At 29.7% G+C, this 17,377-nt stretch overlaps 1 protein-coding gene across 1 annotated transcript in view; it reads right to left on the bottom strand.

The window, feature by feature from the left end:
- The window catches only part of LOC113389012 (protein brunelleschi-like), a 75,311-nt gene extending 62,949 nt beyond the window's left edge, over nucleotides 1-12,362 (bottom strand). Inside the window, 6 exon segments of the mRNA XM_026626045.1 lie at nucleotides 1,670-2,088; nucleotides 3,385-3,561; nucleotides 6,151-6,459; nucleotides 8,421-8,671; nucleotides 8,890-8,980; nucleotides 12,137-12,362. Of these exon segments, the coding sequence (XP_026481830.1) occupies nucleotides 1,670-2,088; nucleotides 3,385-3,561; nucleotides 6,151-6,459; nucleotides 8,421-8,671; nucleotides 8,890-8,980; nucleotides 12,137-12,353 (1,464 nt within the window). The 5' untranslated portion in view covers nucleotides 12,354-12,362.
- Between the last annotated feature and the right edge of the window lie 5,015 nt (nucleotides 12,363-17,377).

Below are 17,377 nucleotides of genomic sequence, written 5' to 3'. Positions count from 1 at the left end.
TTTATATATTGATTTATACACTACAATGCATTTATATACGGGGCCAGTATATCAGAAAAATGGATATATACATTTATATATTGATTTATACATGATTTGGCATATATATATGGGGTCAATATATTAGAAAAGTGAATTTATACATTTATATATTAATTTACACACTACTAGGCATTTATATGTAGGGTCAAGTAGATTAGAAAAAGGGATATATACATTTATATATTGATTTATACACGTTTTGGCATGTATATATGGGGTCAGTATATTAAAAAAATGTATATATACATTTATATATTGATTTATACAAGATTTGGCATTTATATATGGGGCCAGTATATTAGAAAAATGGATTTTTTCATTTATATATTGATTTATACACGATTTGGCAATTATATATGGGGCCAGTATATTAGAAAAATGGATATATACATTTATATATTGATTTATACACTACTAGGCATTTATATTTAGGCTTCGTATAATAGTTAAATGGATATATACATTTATATATTGATTTATACACTACTAGGCATTCATATATGGGGTCAGTATATTAGAAAATGGATTTTTACATTTATGCATTGATTTATACACGATTTGGCAATTATATATGGGGCCAGTATATCAGAAAAATGGATATATACATTTATATATTGATTTATACACGATTTGGCAATTATATATGGGGTCAGTATATTAGAAAAATGGAATAATACATGTATATATTGATTTATACACAATTTGGCAATTATATATGAGGCCAGTATATCAGAAAAATGGATATATAAATTCATATATTGATTTATACACTACTAGGCATTTATATATGGGGTCAGTATATTAGAAAAATGGATATATACATTTATATATTGATTTATACACTACTAGGTGTTTATATATGGGGTCAGTATAATAGAAAAATGGATGTATACATTTATATGAATAAACAATGAATCTCCAATAGTATTAGCTCTTAATATAAGCATATAGATAGAGCACACGCTAATTGAAAGTTTCTTATATTTGTTATTTGTAAGAATATTTATAAACCAATTAACCTCTAATTAAATTCATGTGGGCTGTTCTTTAATATTAAATTTTACCAATTAAATAAATATTAAATTTTACCAATTAAATAAATATTTTGCTGCAAAATTAATCTTGCTTCCATGATGAATAGGATTTAATTAGAGGTTAAGTGGTTTATAAATATTCTTATGCGTCATAATATTTGAGTTCACGAATACTTTACAGATGGCGCAAGAATTTACTTAATGACGTATGTTAATAACAAATATAAGAAACTTTCAATTGGCGTGCGCTCTATCTAAATATTTATATTAAGGGCTAATACTATTAAATATTCATTTTTTATTCATTTGGAAGCATTGGCGCCCTTGGAAGCAAAGAACTTCGAAAATGTCCTTGTTAAGGACCACCCTAATATATATATATATATATATATATATATATATATATATATACAAATATATATATATATATATATATAAATCTATTTCTATAATATACTGACCTCATATATAGATGCCAAAGTGTGTATAAATCAATATATAAATGTATAAATCCATTTTTCTAATATATAGAAATATATATATATATATATATATAAATATATATATATATATACATATATCTATTACCATACCTGTAAAGCATGATTCTGCTCCACAGCCAATCGAGCAGCCTTAAAACTAGCCTCCGTCTCAATAATCCCAGCATTCTGATATTTACTATAATGTATGATAGCCTCCTTATATCTCCTTGCAATATCTTCAGCTCCTAACACGTTCTGCGCCATCAGGCCTCCAAATTTAACTCTGCCCCCTTCGGAGACCAAAGAACTCTGTTGGTTTTGATCGTTGGCTTCGGATGTGATAGATTTTAAAGAATTGTCTTGGATAGGTTCCTTTTCTGTCAGTTTTTGGATGCTGGTCTTCTTGTTGTGCATCAGCATGTGTTTTGTGGCTTTGTTCGGAGAGCCTTCTTGAAGACTTGCATTTCTCTGGAAGTTTATGGTGTAGCGGGTGTTGGGGTATAAGAGGATTGCTGAAGCTGCACATAAACCTGAGAATCAGAGTTTGTGATGAGTTGGAGAATTATTTATTTATTTTAAATATATAGCCCACAGATTTCTTCCAAGATGACTCAAAAATACAATTATTTTACATAATGAATGACAATTAAAATATATACAAAATTACAATATATAGTTATTAACATAAAATGCTTAACATAAAATTACATATAATGCAGAATGTAACAATATTATTTATAAACAGAATAAGATAAAATAATGAGATATTTGAAAAGAAAATAAAAAGGTTAACTTGTGCAGATGGAGATTATTTGATTAGGTGAAGTGTTGTGAATAAATCTATTTCATTATTAATTAAGTTAAAGTTAGAGGACATAAGTAAAATAGGAGAATTTAAGAGAGAATTAGATTCAGGAGTAGGATAATTGAAAAATAATTGTGAACGCGTAGATAGCCTTAGAACATTAAAAGATAGTTGGTTAAGAATAAGAGGACAGTCTATAGTATTATTGCAAAGTTTAAATAAGAACATAATTGTACAGATAAATCGACGTGAGGTAAGGGAAGGAATACCAAATTCATTTAGTAAAGTGTTGTGTAAGTGTTTTATAATAAAGATATTTCAGAAATTTTCGCTGAACCTTCTCTATCGCATCAGAGTCGTTGATTTGATGAGGATACCAAATAATCAGACCATATTCTAATTTTGAACGTACAATAGAATAGTACATGCAAAGAGTGCATTGTTAGAATTGAATTGTTTACAATTTCGCAGTATCAAACCTAAAGATTTATGTGTTCTATTACAAATATCAGTTATATAATCCAGAATCAAATAAAACTCCTCAATCTAAATCTTTATTACATCTATCAATGCTGGTGTTAGAAATTTTATAATCAAAATGTATTGGAACGCGCTTATGTGAAAAACTAAGAATCTTGCACTTTGATATATTTAAATGTAATTTGTTATAGACACACCAAGAGTGGAAAGAGTCAAATTGAGACTGTAAAAATAAGCAGTCATCAATAGAATTTATTTTGAGATATAGTTTGAGATCATCTGCAAATAATAAATGTGGACAGCTAATAATATCAGATATGTCATTAATAAAAATAATAAATAGCAGTGGACCAAGAATGAATCCCTGAGGAACACCTGAACTGATATTTTCAATGTTGCTCAAGAATCCATTAAGATAGACAAACTGTTTACGATTATGAAGATAACTCTTAAAAAATAAATAAGTGAAGAATTCAGAGCAATCTTAGATAATTTAGTAAGAAGAATGTTATGATCATGATTGGAGAATGATGGTTAGTACCTTCGTAAGCTGCTCCAAGCCATAACCAGTCGTTAACAGTCTTCAAAGTATCACTAGCGTTTTGGTACAAGGTGATGCTATCGTTGATCAAACCAGCTTGAAGAGTCAAATCTGCCAAATGTTTGGTGACACGACCCATGCAACGTTTTCTGTTGTTCCTAGACTCCAAATCCAAACCTAATTAAAATATATACTTTAATATATATATATATATATATATATATATATATATATATATACTAGATAGAGTATATAGACCCGGCAGCTACATTTTTTTAATATCCTGTACTAATATTTACCGTTCAGTTTAAAATAATAATTATTGTTTCCCGATTACTATTTACATCAATATATGAGTGATGTTAAATGTAGAACTGCTTCAAATAAAATGATGATTCTCAGATTCCACAGTTAACACTTTAATTATCCCTTTAACAAGTATTAAAATATGTTCAATAAAATTGTATATTAAAAATTATGCACTGTGATTTATAGAACAAATTTATTTCCAATAGCTCAATTTATTTTAATGCCAAGGTTTATCTAATATATTGTAGATGTGGATAAATGAATGATTTTTTGTTTATTTACGACTAAAACATAGATTTTCCACATTTATAACACAAAAAATCATCATCTGCCTTTGTGATTTATGGTCATAGCATAAGATGAACGTGTTTAAAATTGAAGTTTTTTTAAATGTATAACAAATTCAGAAAGAATTTGTTAGAAAAGGTACAATATCACCTTGGATTTTTCTACCCAAAATAATTGCTTCAATAATGTTGCCTATAATTTTTATAATTTCGTACCATATTTTAACTCACTTTTAGTAACTTTAATATCTAAAGTACATTTTTCTCACTAATAATTCAATATACATTATTACTTAAGTTCATATTTGAAGTAAATTAATTTGTCAAATCCTGTTCACATGTGCTCTATTCAACCAACGATAAACAAAATTATTGCAGTAAATGGAGAGAAAAAAAAACGTGTGCCCTGGAATTTTTTTTTACTGTGCTTCAATTTGCTTGATATTTTGGAAACAGACTAATCTTAATCTTAAGTTCAGAAGTGAAAACAATTTGCACTCCGTCATCGCCCCGGCATTAATTGGATTATAACTGTTTTAATTCTGAATTTATCACAACTTGTAATAAAATATTTTAAAGGTAATTAAATGAGCTACAACTTTCTCTATTATAAATTTTACCGGAATTTCTTTTATTTTGAAACGGCGAAGGGTTAAACGGCTCTGGTTGGACAGCCGCGCACTTTTTTGAACAATCGTAACTCTATCAATATTTGTGTAACGGAAAAATAATAAAAAGCAATAATTAGTCAGAAAAAAACCTTGAATTTTCATCTATATATATTTATATGTATCTTTTATTCTTTCAGATATATAATAATGAGAAATTGGTTGTTTGGTTTTAAATGGATTTTTTTTTTCATGAAATCATGAGTTTGAAAATCATTTTTACTAAAGTTGTGGTATTTTCTAGAATCCATGAAGATCTCTTAAACCAAGTTATTTCTAGATGGAATACGATTATTTTTAATTTTAGTGAAAATAGCACTCATAAACTATTTGATTTAAATGAAAAAAACATTGGATGCGTCTTTTATTTGCATGATAGCTCACTCATTTTACACGCAGAAGTACTAATTTTAAAGCTTATTTCGAGCACTATAAAAACCCATTTTCATATCTAGCTTAAAATTGTTTCGAGAACACTATAAAACAGCGATTTATTAAGATCTTAATTTATATAATTTTGTTCATTACATGATTTTCGTTAAAATATATATTTTTAAAAAATATTTGCAAAAAACGATGAAAAATGCCAAAAAAAACAAATTTTCAGTAGCCAGCCAGTAACTTGAAAAGTAATTGCTTTTTTGAAAAACATTATTAAACATTCTCTTCTAATTAGTTCTTTCATCGATATCCGACGTTATTTTGAAAGAGATACAATTGCACCACTGAAAAGGAATGTCATACCCTCGGGAAGTGGCAAAAGAATCAAAATTATTTTCACTTTTAAACTTGAGAGAAGATGAATCTAATTCCAAAAGTTCATGCAAATTGGAGCACAGTAAAAATTTTCTGACACAAGACTTGAGCAAATATACCGTATCCAATGGCAAACATATGAATTTTTGACACAATGAAACTTCTAAATAATTTTTTGAGTAGGTAAATTATTTTTGCATTGTGATTTAGTAAAGTAAGGCAAAACACGACTGCATTAGTTAAAAAATAATAACCTGTCAAATAGAATCACATGTGACAGTCCACAACCGTCAAACGCATGTTGACTGTACTTTATTATATTATTTTAATTTTTGGCACATCTCAGCTGCTTTTCGGCAATAATAATGTAGACATTACATTTTTCTTATTCATAATCATGAATTTATTATATTTTAATATAGTCTTAGCCTATGAGTGAATGGAAATGTTTGGCAAATGACAGTCTTCATTTGTTTTTAATGTCAAACAATGCCTCAAATGCCAATCAATGATAAGCGGTTTTTTGTATTTTCCATTTATTTCTACAATCTAACTATATTTCTATGAATCAAAAAATCCTAGAAAATTCCCTTAACAAACTTCAGGAAGTTTTATGAGAATCCGAATAATAGTTTAGGAGGATTAACCTTTCATACGCCGTTACGGAAGAATTTTATATAAGATATATATAATTATATATATATATACATATATATATATATATATATATATTTATCCATACCTACCTACGAAATCTTTTTTCTCGAACGGCGCCAAAAGCAAAGAGACCTTATCAATCTTCTCCCTGGATCTCTCAAGTCGTTTGGATTCCAAAACCCAGAACAAACTATTTATGAAATCAGTGATTTGCATTTCCAAATCGATACAAGGATCTGTATCGGAATAAAATAGTGCCCTGGTTTTAAAATTACTTGGTGTCGTGAAGTCATTTTCAGGAATCGCCGAACTTGACTTTGGAGACTGGTCTGATGATGTTTCTGATGATGATGATTCGCTTTTCACGATTGTTGGTGGCGGAGGGGCAGGCTTTGGATCTAAATTTATAGTATTTCAAATTAATCTATTTTGGTCATTTCCTTACAAAGCAATATAAAACAAATATAAATTTAAATTCAAATTCAAATATGATACATATAAAGCAATCTTTCAAAAAGCATTCAGCTCAAATTATTTTCTACATGATTCTTATTAACTTCCCGTAGAGTAAGTTATTTTAATGGGCCGAAAATCGAAAATGAAAATTTTTGCATTTCTCGACGTTTTGAAGGTTTCTGAACATTTTACTGGCATACCTCAGAAACCAAATGAATGTGTTTGTGTATTTTGTATGTCCGCATTTTTTCATCCACGTTTGTCGCGCACAAATCAACCGATTTGAATAGTTTAAAAAACATTCGATCCCTATTGATAGGGAGATGTGCTGATTAGTTTTTGGCAAAGGCAGGTCCAGCCGTTACGGAGATACGGAGCAAAGAGTGCAAACAGTACAGATCGAGTTTTTGAGAGAACGGAGTATCGGATTTGAATGATCTAACTAGTGGGGCACATGGCATCGTGCCTTAAGGCAAATTGCTGGTACTTCCGGTACCAAAAAAATTTTTTTTAAAGATTAACATTTAAAAAAATTTACTCTGAAAAATTAGATTTTTGAGAAACTATAAATTTGACAAAAAATTACTTTTTTTTATAAAAAAAAACTTTTTGAAGAAAAATTTATTTTAAAATATTTTGGAAATTCTGAACTTTTTTTCAAAGCAATCGTACTGCTTTAACTGCATAGAGACGAAATATCAAAGCGCGTAAGCGTCGCTTCGCCGTCCAACGGATAAACATTAATGAGGAAACCATAGGATTGTAAACAAGATTTATTAATATTGTTAAAATCTCTATAAAATATCTGATAATTTGATGTGCATATGTCTAATGATCATTTTTGTACGCCAAATGGCATTTTTTTACTTTTTTCACTAGATCTCCGAAACCGCTAAACCTGCCTTCATAAAAATTTTAATAATTCTTCATCTTGTTAATACAAGTATAATTTTTTTTGAATTATTCAAATCGGACGCTCCGTTCTCTTAAAAACTGCGTTACCGTTTTTGGTACTTTTTGCCCCGTATCTTCTAAACGGCTTGACCTGTCTTCGCCAAAAACTAATCAGCACGTCTCCTTATCAATACGAATCGAATGTTTTTTGAATTATTCAAATCGGACGCTCCGTTATCTTAAAAACTGAGTTACCGTTTTCGGCACTTTTTGCCCCGTATCTTCGAAACGGATAGATCTGCCTTTGCCAAAAACTAATCAGCACGTCTCCTTATCAATACAAATCGAATGTTTTTTGAATTATTCAAATCGCTGCATCCGTGTTCCCGAAATCGTCGACGAAAATTTGTATCCGCACACAAACACATGTACACACATACACACACACATAAATCCATTTTTTCTAAGGTATGCCAAAATGTTCAGAAGGTTTTCAAACGTAAAAATTTTCATTTTCGATTTTTTTGCGATTACTATAACTTGGCCCTACGAGAAATTAAAAATTACCCAGGCTAAGCACAGTCTAAGCGCCACTCTGGTACAAATGTTTACCCAAGTGCGTTTAGACTGTTTATGAACTGGAGGAGCACTTTTCCAATTTTGTGAAAAGAAAACTATTGAAAAATGTGAAAATGCCGCCAAGCTAAGCACAGTATAAGTGAAAATGTCGCACAGAATTATTTGCAAATGCGTTTAGACTGTGACTATACGGGAGCACTTTTTCAATTTTGTGTAAATTAGGCAACTAAACTATTTTTTTGAAATTGAATTCGAAATGAAATGACGATTGTTAATGTTCTGGTAATAAATTGATTTATGACTTACATTTGATTTGCTCAGATATAACACGATAGCAATAATAATGAAAGTTGCAGTATAATATATTTGAAAACGTTTAAAATTTCTCGAATATTTCATTACGGTACCACTAGTTTTATCTTTTTCTTACCTTCTGATTTTTTAGCAGGTTTTTCCCCAGTGTTAAGTGTAACATCTTCTTCATTCAAATCTTGAACTAATTTTGTGATATCTTCGGTTAAAGATGTGATGTTATCTAGTTTAGATGGACCGAAAATAATGCATCTTGAATCAAATAAAGTGCTCACATATTTAACTTTTAGAGATTCGTGAACACGACATACTTCATTTAATTCTGCTTGAGTTTCATATTTTCCTACTGTTACTAAACCTAAGAGACGCCTGGAAAAAAATTAAATATTAGATTTATTTATTTATCATTTTAATATAAATTCTATCCTTTGTACTCTTATTTATTTAAATTTATGTTATTGTTTATTATTATTACCAGATGTTAAATTATTTGTAACAGTTGTAATAAATATTGTAATTAAATATATATATATATATATATATATATATTTTACTAAAGGTAAAATTGGCAGAAATTATCTATTAACCTGTGTGTTTGAAAATCGCCCCAATCGTTGTTCTGCACAGGGTGTTCCCGAATGTATCGAACCCAGATGTCACGAATTTGACCAGCAGAGTCTGAAATAAAAATGAAAGTTGACTAGTAGTGTATGGCATCGTGCATTAAGGCAAATTTTATGAGAATTTTTTTTTTTTTTTTGAATATCTTGAAACTTTGAATACTATAACAATTTAAAAAAAGAGTGCGCCTAAGCTTCACACGCGATTGAAGTAAAACTTATTTGCTACTGTGCAAAGTAGCAAATTTAAGTTAAGTAAAAATAAATACATCATATAACAATTTTGAGTAATGTTTATTAGTAATATTTTAACACCCGTGATGCACACATTTATTAGTGTCAACTCAACCATTGTACACATTTATATAACGATCAATTATAAATTTATAATAGCATTGAAAATATATATAATGTTTAAAAACAATAGTGTAATTAAAGTCATACTTCAAATATGACATGATCGGTTTGTCATTGTAATTAGCATTTAGGACTTGGACCTTCATTAGAGAAATGAAATAATTGCTGATTAATAAATTCTACCATATTTGTTAAATAATGCCTAAACAAACATTTTTTTTCGCAACTTCACTCATCATATAATAATTGAAGTTTGGAAAACTTCATGTAATTAAAATTAACATACATTCATTGACTGATGGTATATTGGATTTGTACATTATTTTATAGAAATAAATTTTAAAAACTTCGCTATTATAGAAGACAGTTTTAATGGCAGAGGTATGTAATGGCAATAAAAATTATAATTATTTATTTATAAAAAATGTACAAGAAAGAAAAGCTTCAAAGCAATTCCTTTAAGCTCAATGCTATTGTTTGTATACATATATAAAAATTTATTAATATTAATTTAATTTTCCAATAAATAAATATGAATTAGAGTAAAAAATCAATATTCGAAACTAGCTGACCAGGCAAACGTTGTTTTGCTAAGTAAGGTATATTCTAAATATTGTCTAGAGAATAAAAAAATTAATACTTTAAGTGTATAAGGATGTGTTGTTTGAATGCTATATACAATGAAGTATTATAAAAACAATAAACCCCATTAGTTTGTCTATATTTTGTCAATACAATCAAACTGGAAGCCTTTAAAGTTTTATTTTTTAATTTGAACATATTTTCAAAGATTACCGTTTATCTCCCGATAGCAAAGTCATAAGTATCTAGCTTATAGCTGGTTATACATCTTTTTCCCTCTACATTCAAATATTGTTGTTAAACAATGCTTAACTTTACTGATTTTTGACACATCGGTGGCGGACCTTTTTAACCCCGGACCTTCATATATTACTATCTATATTTCGATAAATTCTGGGAAATTATAACTGGGAAAATGTTATTCGACAAAATGTCCCTTTTATCGATACCAAATTTAGGTTCTGAATTTAAATAACATAAATAAAAAATAATATAACCAAAAAAATGTTTTATAAATACCAATGAGTATATAATTATACAAATGAGATCTTTCAGAGCACCGTGTTTGAGAAAAATATGATTCGCAAAAAGAACATTTCAAAAAAGTTGATATTTTGAGTTTCAAGTAACACTTGCGGCCCATTTAATAACGTTTTTGTGTAAAAAAAACCTACAAACAAAACTACTTACTACAATTTAATCATAATTAAATAATATTCACGTAAAACATTCTATTGAGCGTAATTGAACATTTGACATTTGACGTATTAGCCACCATCCATTATTTTATCTAAATTACGCTTCTACAAAAATGTTCAAATTAAAAATGTAAAGTTTCTACGCGATTTTGGAATAATTTCTCACCTTTCCGACAACCTACTGATTGGCACGAATTTTTCAAGACTAAGACTGGCCAAATCGGTTTAGCCGTTTTCGAGTTTTAGCGGATCATTTGATCGAGAGCTCCATTTTTATATATAAGAAGATATTGTCTCAATTTCTTTATTATATTCTAAAATGAATGTTAACGTAGTAAAAGAGCGTCCATTAATCACGTGATCAATTTTTAATAAATTTTGGATCCCTCTTCCCATGGTGGTAATACCCCTTATTAATCAGCAATTACTTTATTTCTCTAATGAAAGTTCATTTCTAAATGCTAATTACAATGACAAACCGATCATGTCATATTTGAAGTATGATTTTAATTGCGTTATTGTTTTTAAATATTATACATATTTTTAATGCTATTATAAATATATCTACATATAAATTTTTAACGCACCAACCGATTTCGACAATTTTGCATTCGTTGGAAAGGTCTCGGTATCCGCAAGGTTTATAGTTAAGAAAATTAGTTGTGCATGGCATCGGCAATTAAAAATTCGAGTAATGACATTAGTTAGAATTAATGACATTAATCAGAATTATGCTTGGTTAAGTCAACGAGCAATTCTTGCCGCAAAGAAATATGATGTACACGCACTGACTTTCACCATTCAATCAAAAATTGCTGGCGATTTGGTGACATACCAATGATTCCGACTGGTCTTCCGTTTGACTTCAAACGATTGCAATTACCAGTTCACCTTGCGTTCGCAATGACAATTAACAAGTCGCAAGGCCAATCGCTTAGTGTTTGCGGGATAAATTTCAATTAGATTATTTACAAAATCATTGTTTTTCACATGGGCAGTTATACGTTGGCTGTTCACGAGTTAGAAAACCATCCGCTTTGTTTGTGTTAACGTCAGACCAAAAAACAAAAAATGTGGTTTACCAAAGAGCACTTCAATGAAATGGATAATTTGCGGATTCACTTTCATTTACTTAGAGAAGTTCAACTAAAAAACACTTCATGTTTGTAATCGAAATAAATTCATTACTGTTGTATAATAAAATTAAATTTTCCTTTTCAAATATAAAACAAACAAAAAATTTCTTCATCTTTCTCACGAAACCATCTGGTGGCGAAACGGAGTTCGTCGGGTTTGCTAGTAAGGTTATATAAGTTTGCATTCGAATCACAATTATAGGAGACTTTATAAAAACAATTATAAGTGAGTTTGTTACTAGAATCACAGTTATTTGTAAGTTATATTATTGATCTTTATGATGTATTTATTTTGACTTAAATGCCATCTTGTACAGTAGCAAATAAGTTTTACTTCAATCGCGTGTGAACCTTACGCGCACTCTTTTTTTCGTCAAACCCTTTCCCTCAAACAATATCTTCTCTCAACCGACTTTTCTCTATCGATCCCTTATCCCTTACCTGTGATTTTGACGTTCGTCACCCTGTTGAGCCTGTCCCAGATCTTGTTGAATAGCCTCGGCTTGACTCCGCCTCCGGCGCCGGTACCTCCTAGACCCAGACCTCGCACCAGCACCAGAAGACAGGCGTGATGGTGCGCGTGCTGCGGATAATCAGGATGCGACATTGCGCACTCACCGCCACCAGCTGACAGCATGTAACTGACACTCGATCGCATTTATAGCATCTGAGGGAAAAAAGACAAGAAAATAATAATATTAGGAAATAGACCAGTTGTAAGTAGTGTTAGAAGTATCGAGGCAAAAGATCGATATTGAGTACTTTGAAAAGTATCTAATCAAAATATCGATGCCAAAAAAATATCGTGGCGAAAGTATCGATAGTACTCAATATCGAATTTTGACTACTTTTCATAAAAATCAAACATAAGTGCAACAAAGATCTAAAACTAATTAAATACCATATCACATTATTAGAATGAATTCTATTGCTTGTATCTGATGTGTTAAATCAGAATCATTTTCAATATTGTAAAATTTTAACAGTAATTTTTCAATACTACTTTCAAATTCAAAACAATATAATAGTCTGATACTATATTCAAAAAGCAATACTTTTTAAGTATTTTTAAGCACAATAACATTTTTAATATTTTTAAGTAAAATAATATTTTATAATTGTTGAATATTTTTAGCAACTTTAAAAAACCACTTTGGAAAGCAATAAACATTCAGTTTAATGACGGTCAAGATATATTATCTTCGACACTTGTAGAGAAGCATCCCTTCGGAGCGATGGGATTTAAAGTTTAAATGGTTCCGAGAAACTCAAACCCATATGTTTGCATGTTGAAATTCAAAAATTTCAAAACATGAGTATTTTGCGTTAAAAAGAATCGAAATATAATTATTTCAAATAATAATATTCATCAATTTCTATGTATTAGTATTTTGCGTAAAAAAGAATCAAAATATAGTAAACGCAAAATAATCATACTTTATTTGGTGAATATGTTTTTATAAAACATTTAAGGTATTTTAAAATACGTTTCATTTTACATAAGAATAATAAATAAATATCTTTATTTATTAGTGTGGTCATATTCATTTTGGGTTTTTGAAGGTACCCATCCATTAGGAAGTTTATTATCGAAGCAACCAGAAAATTTATTATGAATGAGCAAGAGGCAGATACAAAATAGAGATGAAACATGATGTCATGAGCAATATTTTCGAATTCGCAAGACATCGCCTATTATATGTTTCAACAAGCATTATAAAAAAATTAACAGTACAAAAGAATCATTAGCACTTGGCTTGAAGATTTTTATAAAGCCTCGTAGTAAAATGATAAAAATTAATAGTTCAGGCGACTAAAATGATGTCCACAGTTCTGGCGGAGAGCGGAGCAACCAGATTTTACCTGAATATTTTGCCAATTTTATGAGATCATAGTCATAAAATGACTCGAAACGATACCTTTTTTCGTAAAATACAAAAATATATTTTCAAAATTCTCATAAGTTCTGATCGCTGTTAAAAATTATATAAAAAAAAAAAAAAAAAAAAAAATTTTAAAATCACGTAGGTAAAAATATGTAGGTGAAATTTTATATTTATTTGTGCATAATATTTAATATTTATTTATATTTGAAATTATTATAAATCCATGCGTTTCAGATAACATTCTTGCTTTTATTCGGTTGATTATACAGTCAAGAATAATACTTTATCTAAGTAAACCATTTGAAATAGTTCAAGAATAAAAATAATAATAATAATAAACTAATCTAAAATTACTTGAAAAGTGCACTATTGCAAAATATATATTCAGATATTACAAGTAACCATACAAATAAGCATGAATAATATTTATTCTAAGAACTATAAATAATGAACTATTTATTTGTACGTTTCGACACAGTGTGTCACCATTCAGTAATTTTTTTTAAATATTTATACAGTATAACACCAAGAAAAACAATCACAAAAATTGAAACAAACATTATTGAAAAATAAAACATAATAATTTTTTTTTTACTTAATTTATTATGTTTTATTTTTCAATAATGTTAGTTCCAATTTTTGTGATTATTTTTCCTGGTGTTTATACTGTATAAATATTTAAAAAAACTACTGAATGATGACACACGGGCCGTGTCGAACGTATAAATAATAGTCATTATTTATTTTTTTTTTATTTCAACGATTGGCTGCAAATATTAACATTCAAGAAATATGTCTCAACGTCGAATAAAAAATCTAAATCTTATATTAAATGTATGTCAATAATGCCTTCAATAATGCAGTAATTCCTTTTGTAAAAGCTAACATTTCATTTAATGGATTAATTCTGAATCCAGGTATATTCGAACCAAAATCCCCAACGAATTTAATCTGATTTTCCAAACCCGAAATTCTATAAATTAACCGTTAACACCTTAGATCGCAAAATCCATTTCTTGCGCTGATTTCAATGATTATAAGAAAAATATAAATTTTTTTTTTCTTTAATTAATTACCAAATTTCTTTATATATTATAAATAAAATCTTAAAAATGAATATAGTAAGAACGGCAATGCGATGTGATCTATTAAAAACTTTTTATTACTACAAAAAAATGATTATACTGGGAAAATGCATACATAAAGTTTTTACACATTTTATTCATATGAATAAAAATTGATTTTTAATTCGTGTTTTTTTTTCAAAAATAAATATAATATTGATTTTGTTTCAAAAGTTGTCCGTTTTTAATTGCACCTCAAAAAATATGAGTCATTCATAATAAGTTTAATATGATTTTTATATAAAAAATAAATGTTTAAATAAAATGAAAACGATCTAAAATTTGCAACAAAAGTCGATTTTATCTCATTTCACGTTCTAAATATACATACTTTTTTCTCTAATGTTCAAGAAATATGAATGAAATTTTGTTCGATCGCCCGAGACACCGAAAATTTTTACAACTGGACATTTATTGGTCATTTGGTCATAAATTGCTCGGTCGCCTGGTTGCCTAGTGGATGGGTAGCATCATGCTGAGACTGATGACACTGAGGAATCGTTTTTGGACAATTCTTTGAACAGTTACGACCACCTAGAGAGACACTATTGTATTGCATTTGCAATGAGTGGTGTCCATAGTTGGTCGATGAGTGGTGTTCATAGATTACGCTGTCGATTCTTTTTGAGTACTATCGACGAAAAGATCGATATTGGAAAGAGATCGAGCTAAAAAATCGATAGCAAAAGTACTCACTACTATCGACCGCAAAGTATCGATATTTACTCAGTACTCGATATTTTGTTCTAACATTAGGGGGCGTCCATTAATCACGTGAGCTAGTTTTTAAGGATTTTTAAGACCCCCCCCTCCCCCTTGGTGATACGTGGTGATATTCAAAATTACCCCCCCTCCCCCAACAAACATCACGTGTATTTTTAGTTACGTGAAAAAACAAAATTACTTGATTCTTCTTTCGAAAATGTTTGAATGTTTTTAAAAAAATCAGTTAAAAAATAAATACACGTGATATCTTACCATACCCCCCCTCCCCAACGTGATATTTCGTGATTTTGTCTAACCCCCCCTCCCCCTAAAAACCTCACGTGATTAATGGACGCCCCCTTAGTTGTAAGAGGTGCTTTGTTTTGAAGGAAGTTGGATGAACTTCCCAGATATGTGTAAATAATCGACTTAATCAACAAATAATAAATTAATTTATGAGTGATTAAAAGTATCCCAGCTGATAGCATGTAACTAACACTCGATCGCATTTATAGCATCTGAGGGGAAAAAGACAAGAAATTAATAATATTAGGAAAATCCCAGTTATAAGTGGTGCTTAGCACAAATAATTGTGTTAATAGATAAAAATTGAGATTTAGGAACCCATTCTGCCGCATAGCCGAAAAATGTTATCGCAAGGCCATATTACACTCCAACTTCCATACATTATGCTACTGAATCATACTGAATACTAGAGGGTCGATTTGTATGGGTCAAAAGAAGTCGCTTAGGAACACATGATTTTCGGATACTAGAGATCAGAATAAGAAAATTATAAGGGTTGAAATTTGAAAAATTCCATTTTGACCCATTTAGAGTGTTCCAATCGCGTCCAAATGTATGACCAACCCCCGCTGGAGTAAAGATATGCTGGATGTATTATTTTTAATATATATTTAATTAGATGTTTATGCTAGCTAACTTTGAAAGGCCAATCCACCCATGCCCGTGGTTCACGCCCTAGGACCCCCCCCTCTGAGAGTTTATTCAACATTTAACCCCTATTTTTGGGTAAATGCACAGAAAATCAGAAATCATTTTAGAGGTATGGTTTCTTCAGCAAAGTATCTTATTTTGACCATATATGCTTAACCATATGTGCTTAAGTCACCTATAAATCGGCCCGTCCTACTGATTCATGTATTTACTGCTGTGCAACTGCAACGTCACTCGTATGTTATGAAGCAGAATCAGAAAAGCTCTGTTATCTAACATCACTTTTTTGACATTTGTGCGGTTTCAGGGTTAGATTTTCTATCTGACAACCTGAGAGAAACGCCTGACTGCACAGCAACCATATGGCTTTTGTATGGCAATATTTAGTATAGTAATATTAGTAAGTTCTTCATAACATGGTCTTGCCATAACATTTTTAAGTTCACGTAGGGCAAGTTATAGATAGTAATCGCAAAAAAATCGAAAATGAAAATTTTTATATACATATATTTACGTTTCAAATGTTTCTGAATATTTTGGCATACTTTAGAAAAAATGGATGTATGTGTGTGTGTGTGTGTATGTGTGTGTGTGTTCGGATACAAATTTTCGTCGACGATTTCGGGAATACCGATCAACCGATTTGAATAATGCAAAAAACATTTCGTATCAAACGATTCGTATTGATAAGGAGACGTGCTAATTAGTTTTTGGCATAGGCAGGTCTTGCCGTTACGAATATACGGGGCAAAAAGTGCCAAAAATGGTAGCACGGTTTTTAAGAGAACGGAGCGTCCGATTTTAATAATTCAAAAAACATTTTACTTGTATTAACAAGATGAAGAACTTATCAAATTTTCATGAAGGCAAGTCTAGCGGTTTCGGAGATCTAGTAAAAAAGTAAAAAAATGCCATCTGGCGGTCAAAAATGATATTTTAACAATAAGTATAAATTTTGTCTACATTCCTATCGGTTCCGTACTAATGTTTACGCGTTATGACGACGCGCT

The sequence above is a fragment of the Ctenocephalides felis genome, unplaced genomic scaffold (assembly GCF_003426905.1).
Source record: "Ctenocephalides felis isolate EL2017-DRISC unplaced genomic scaffold, ASM342690v1 CF-g0.4_SCAFFOLD_03573, whole genome shotgun sequence".
In the NCBI taxonomy this organism is placed as follows: domain Eukaryota; kingdom Metazoa; phylum Arthropoda; class Insecta; order Siphonaptera; family Pulicidae; genus Ctenocephalides; species Ctenocephalides felis.
Note: the sequence above shows the minus strand (reverse complement) of the source record. Positions and strands in the feature narration are given on the sequence as shown.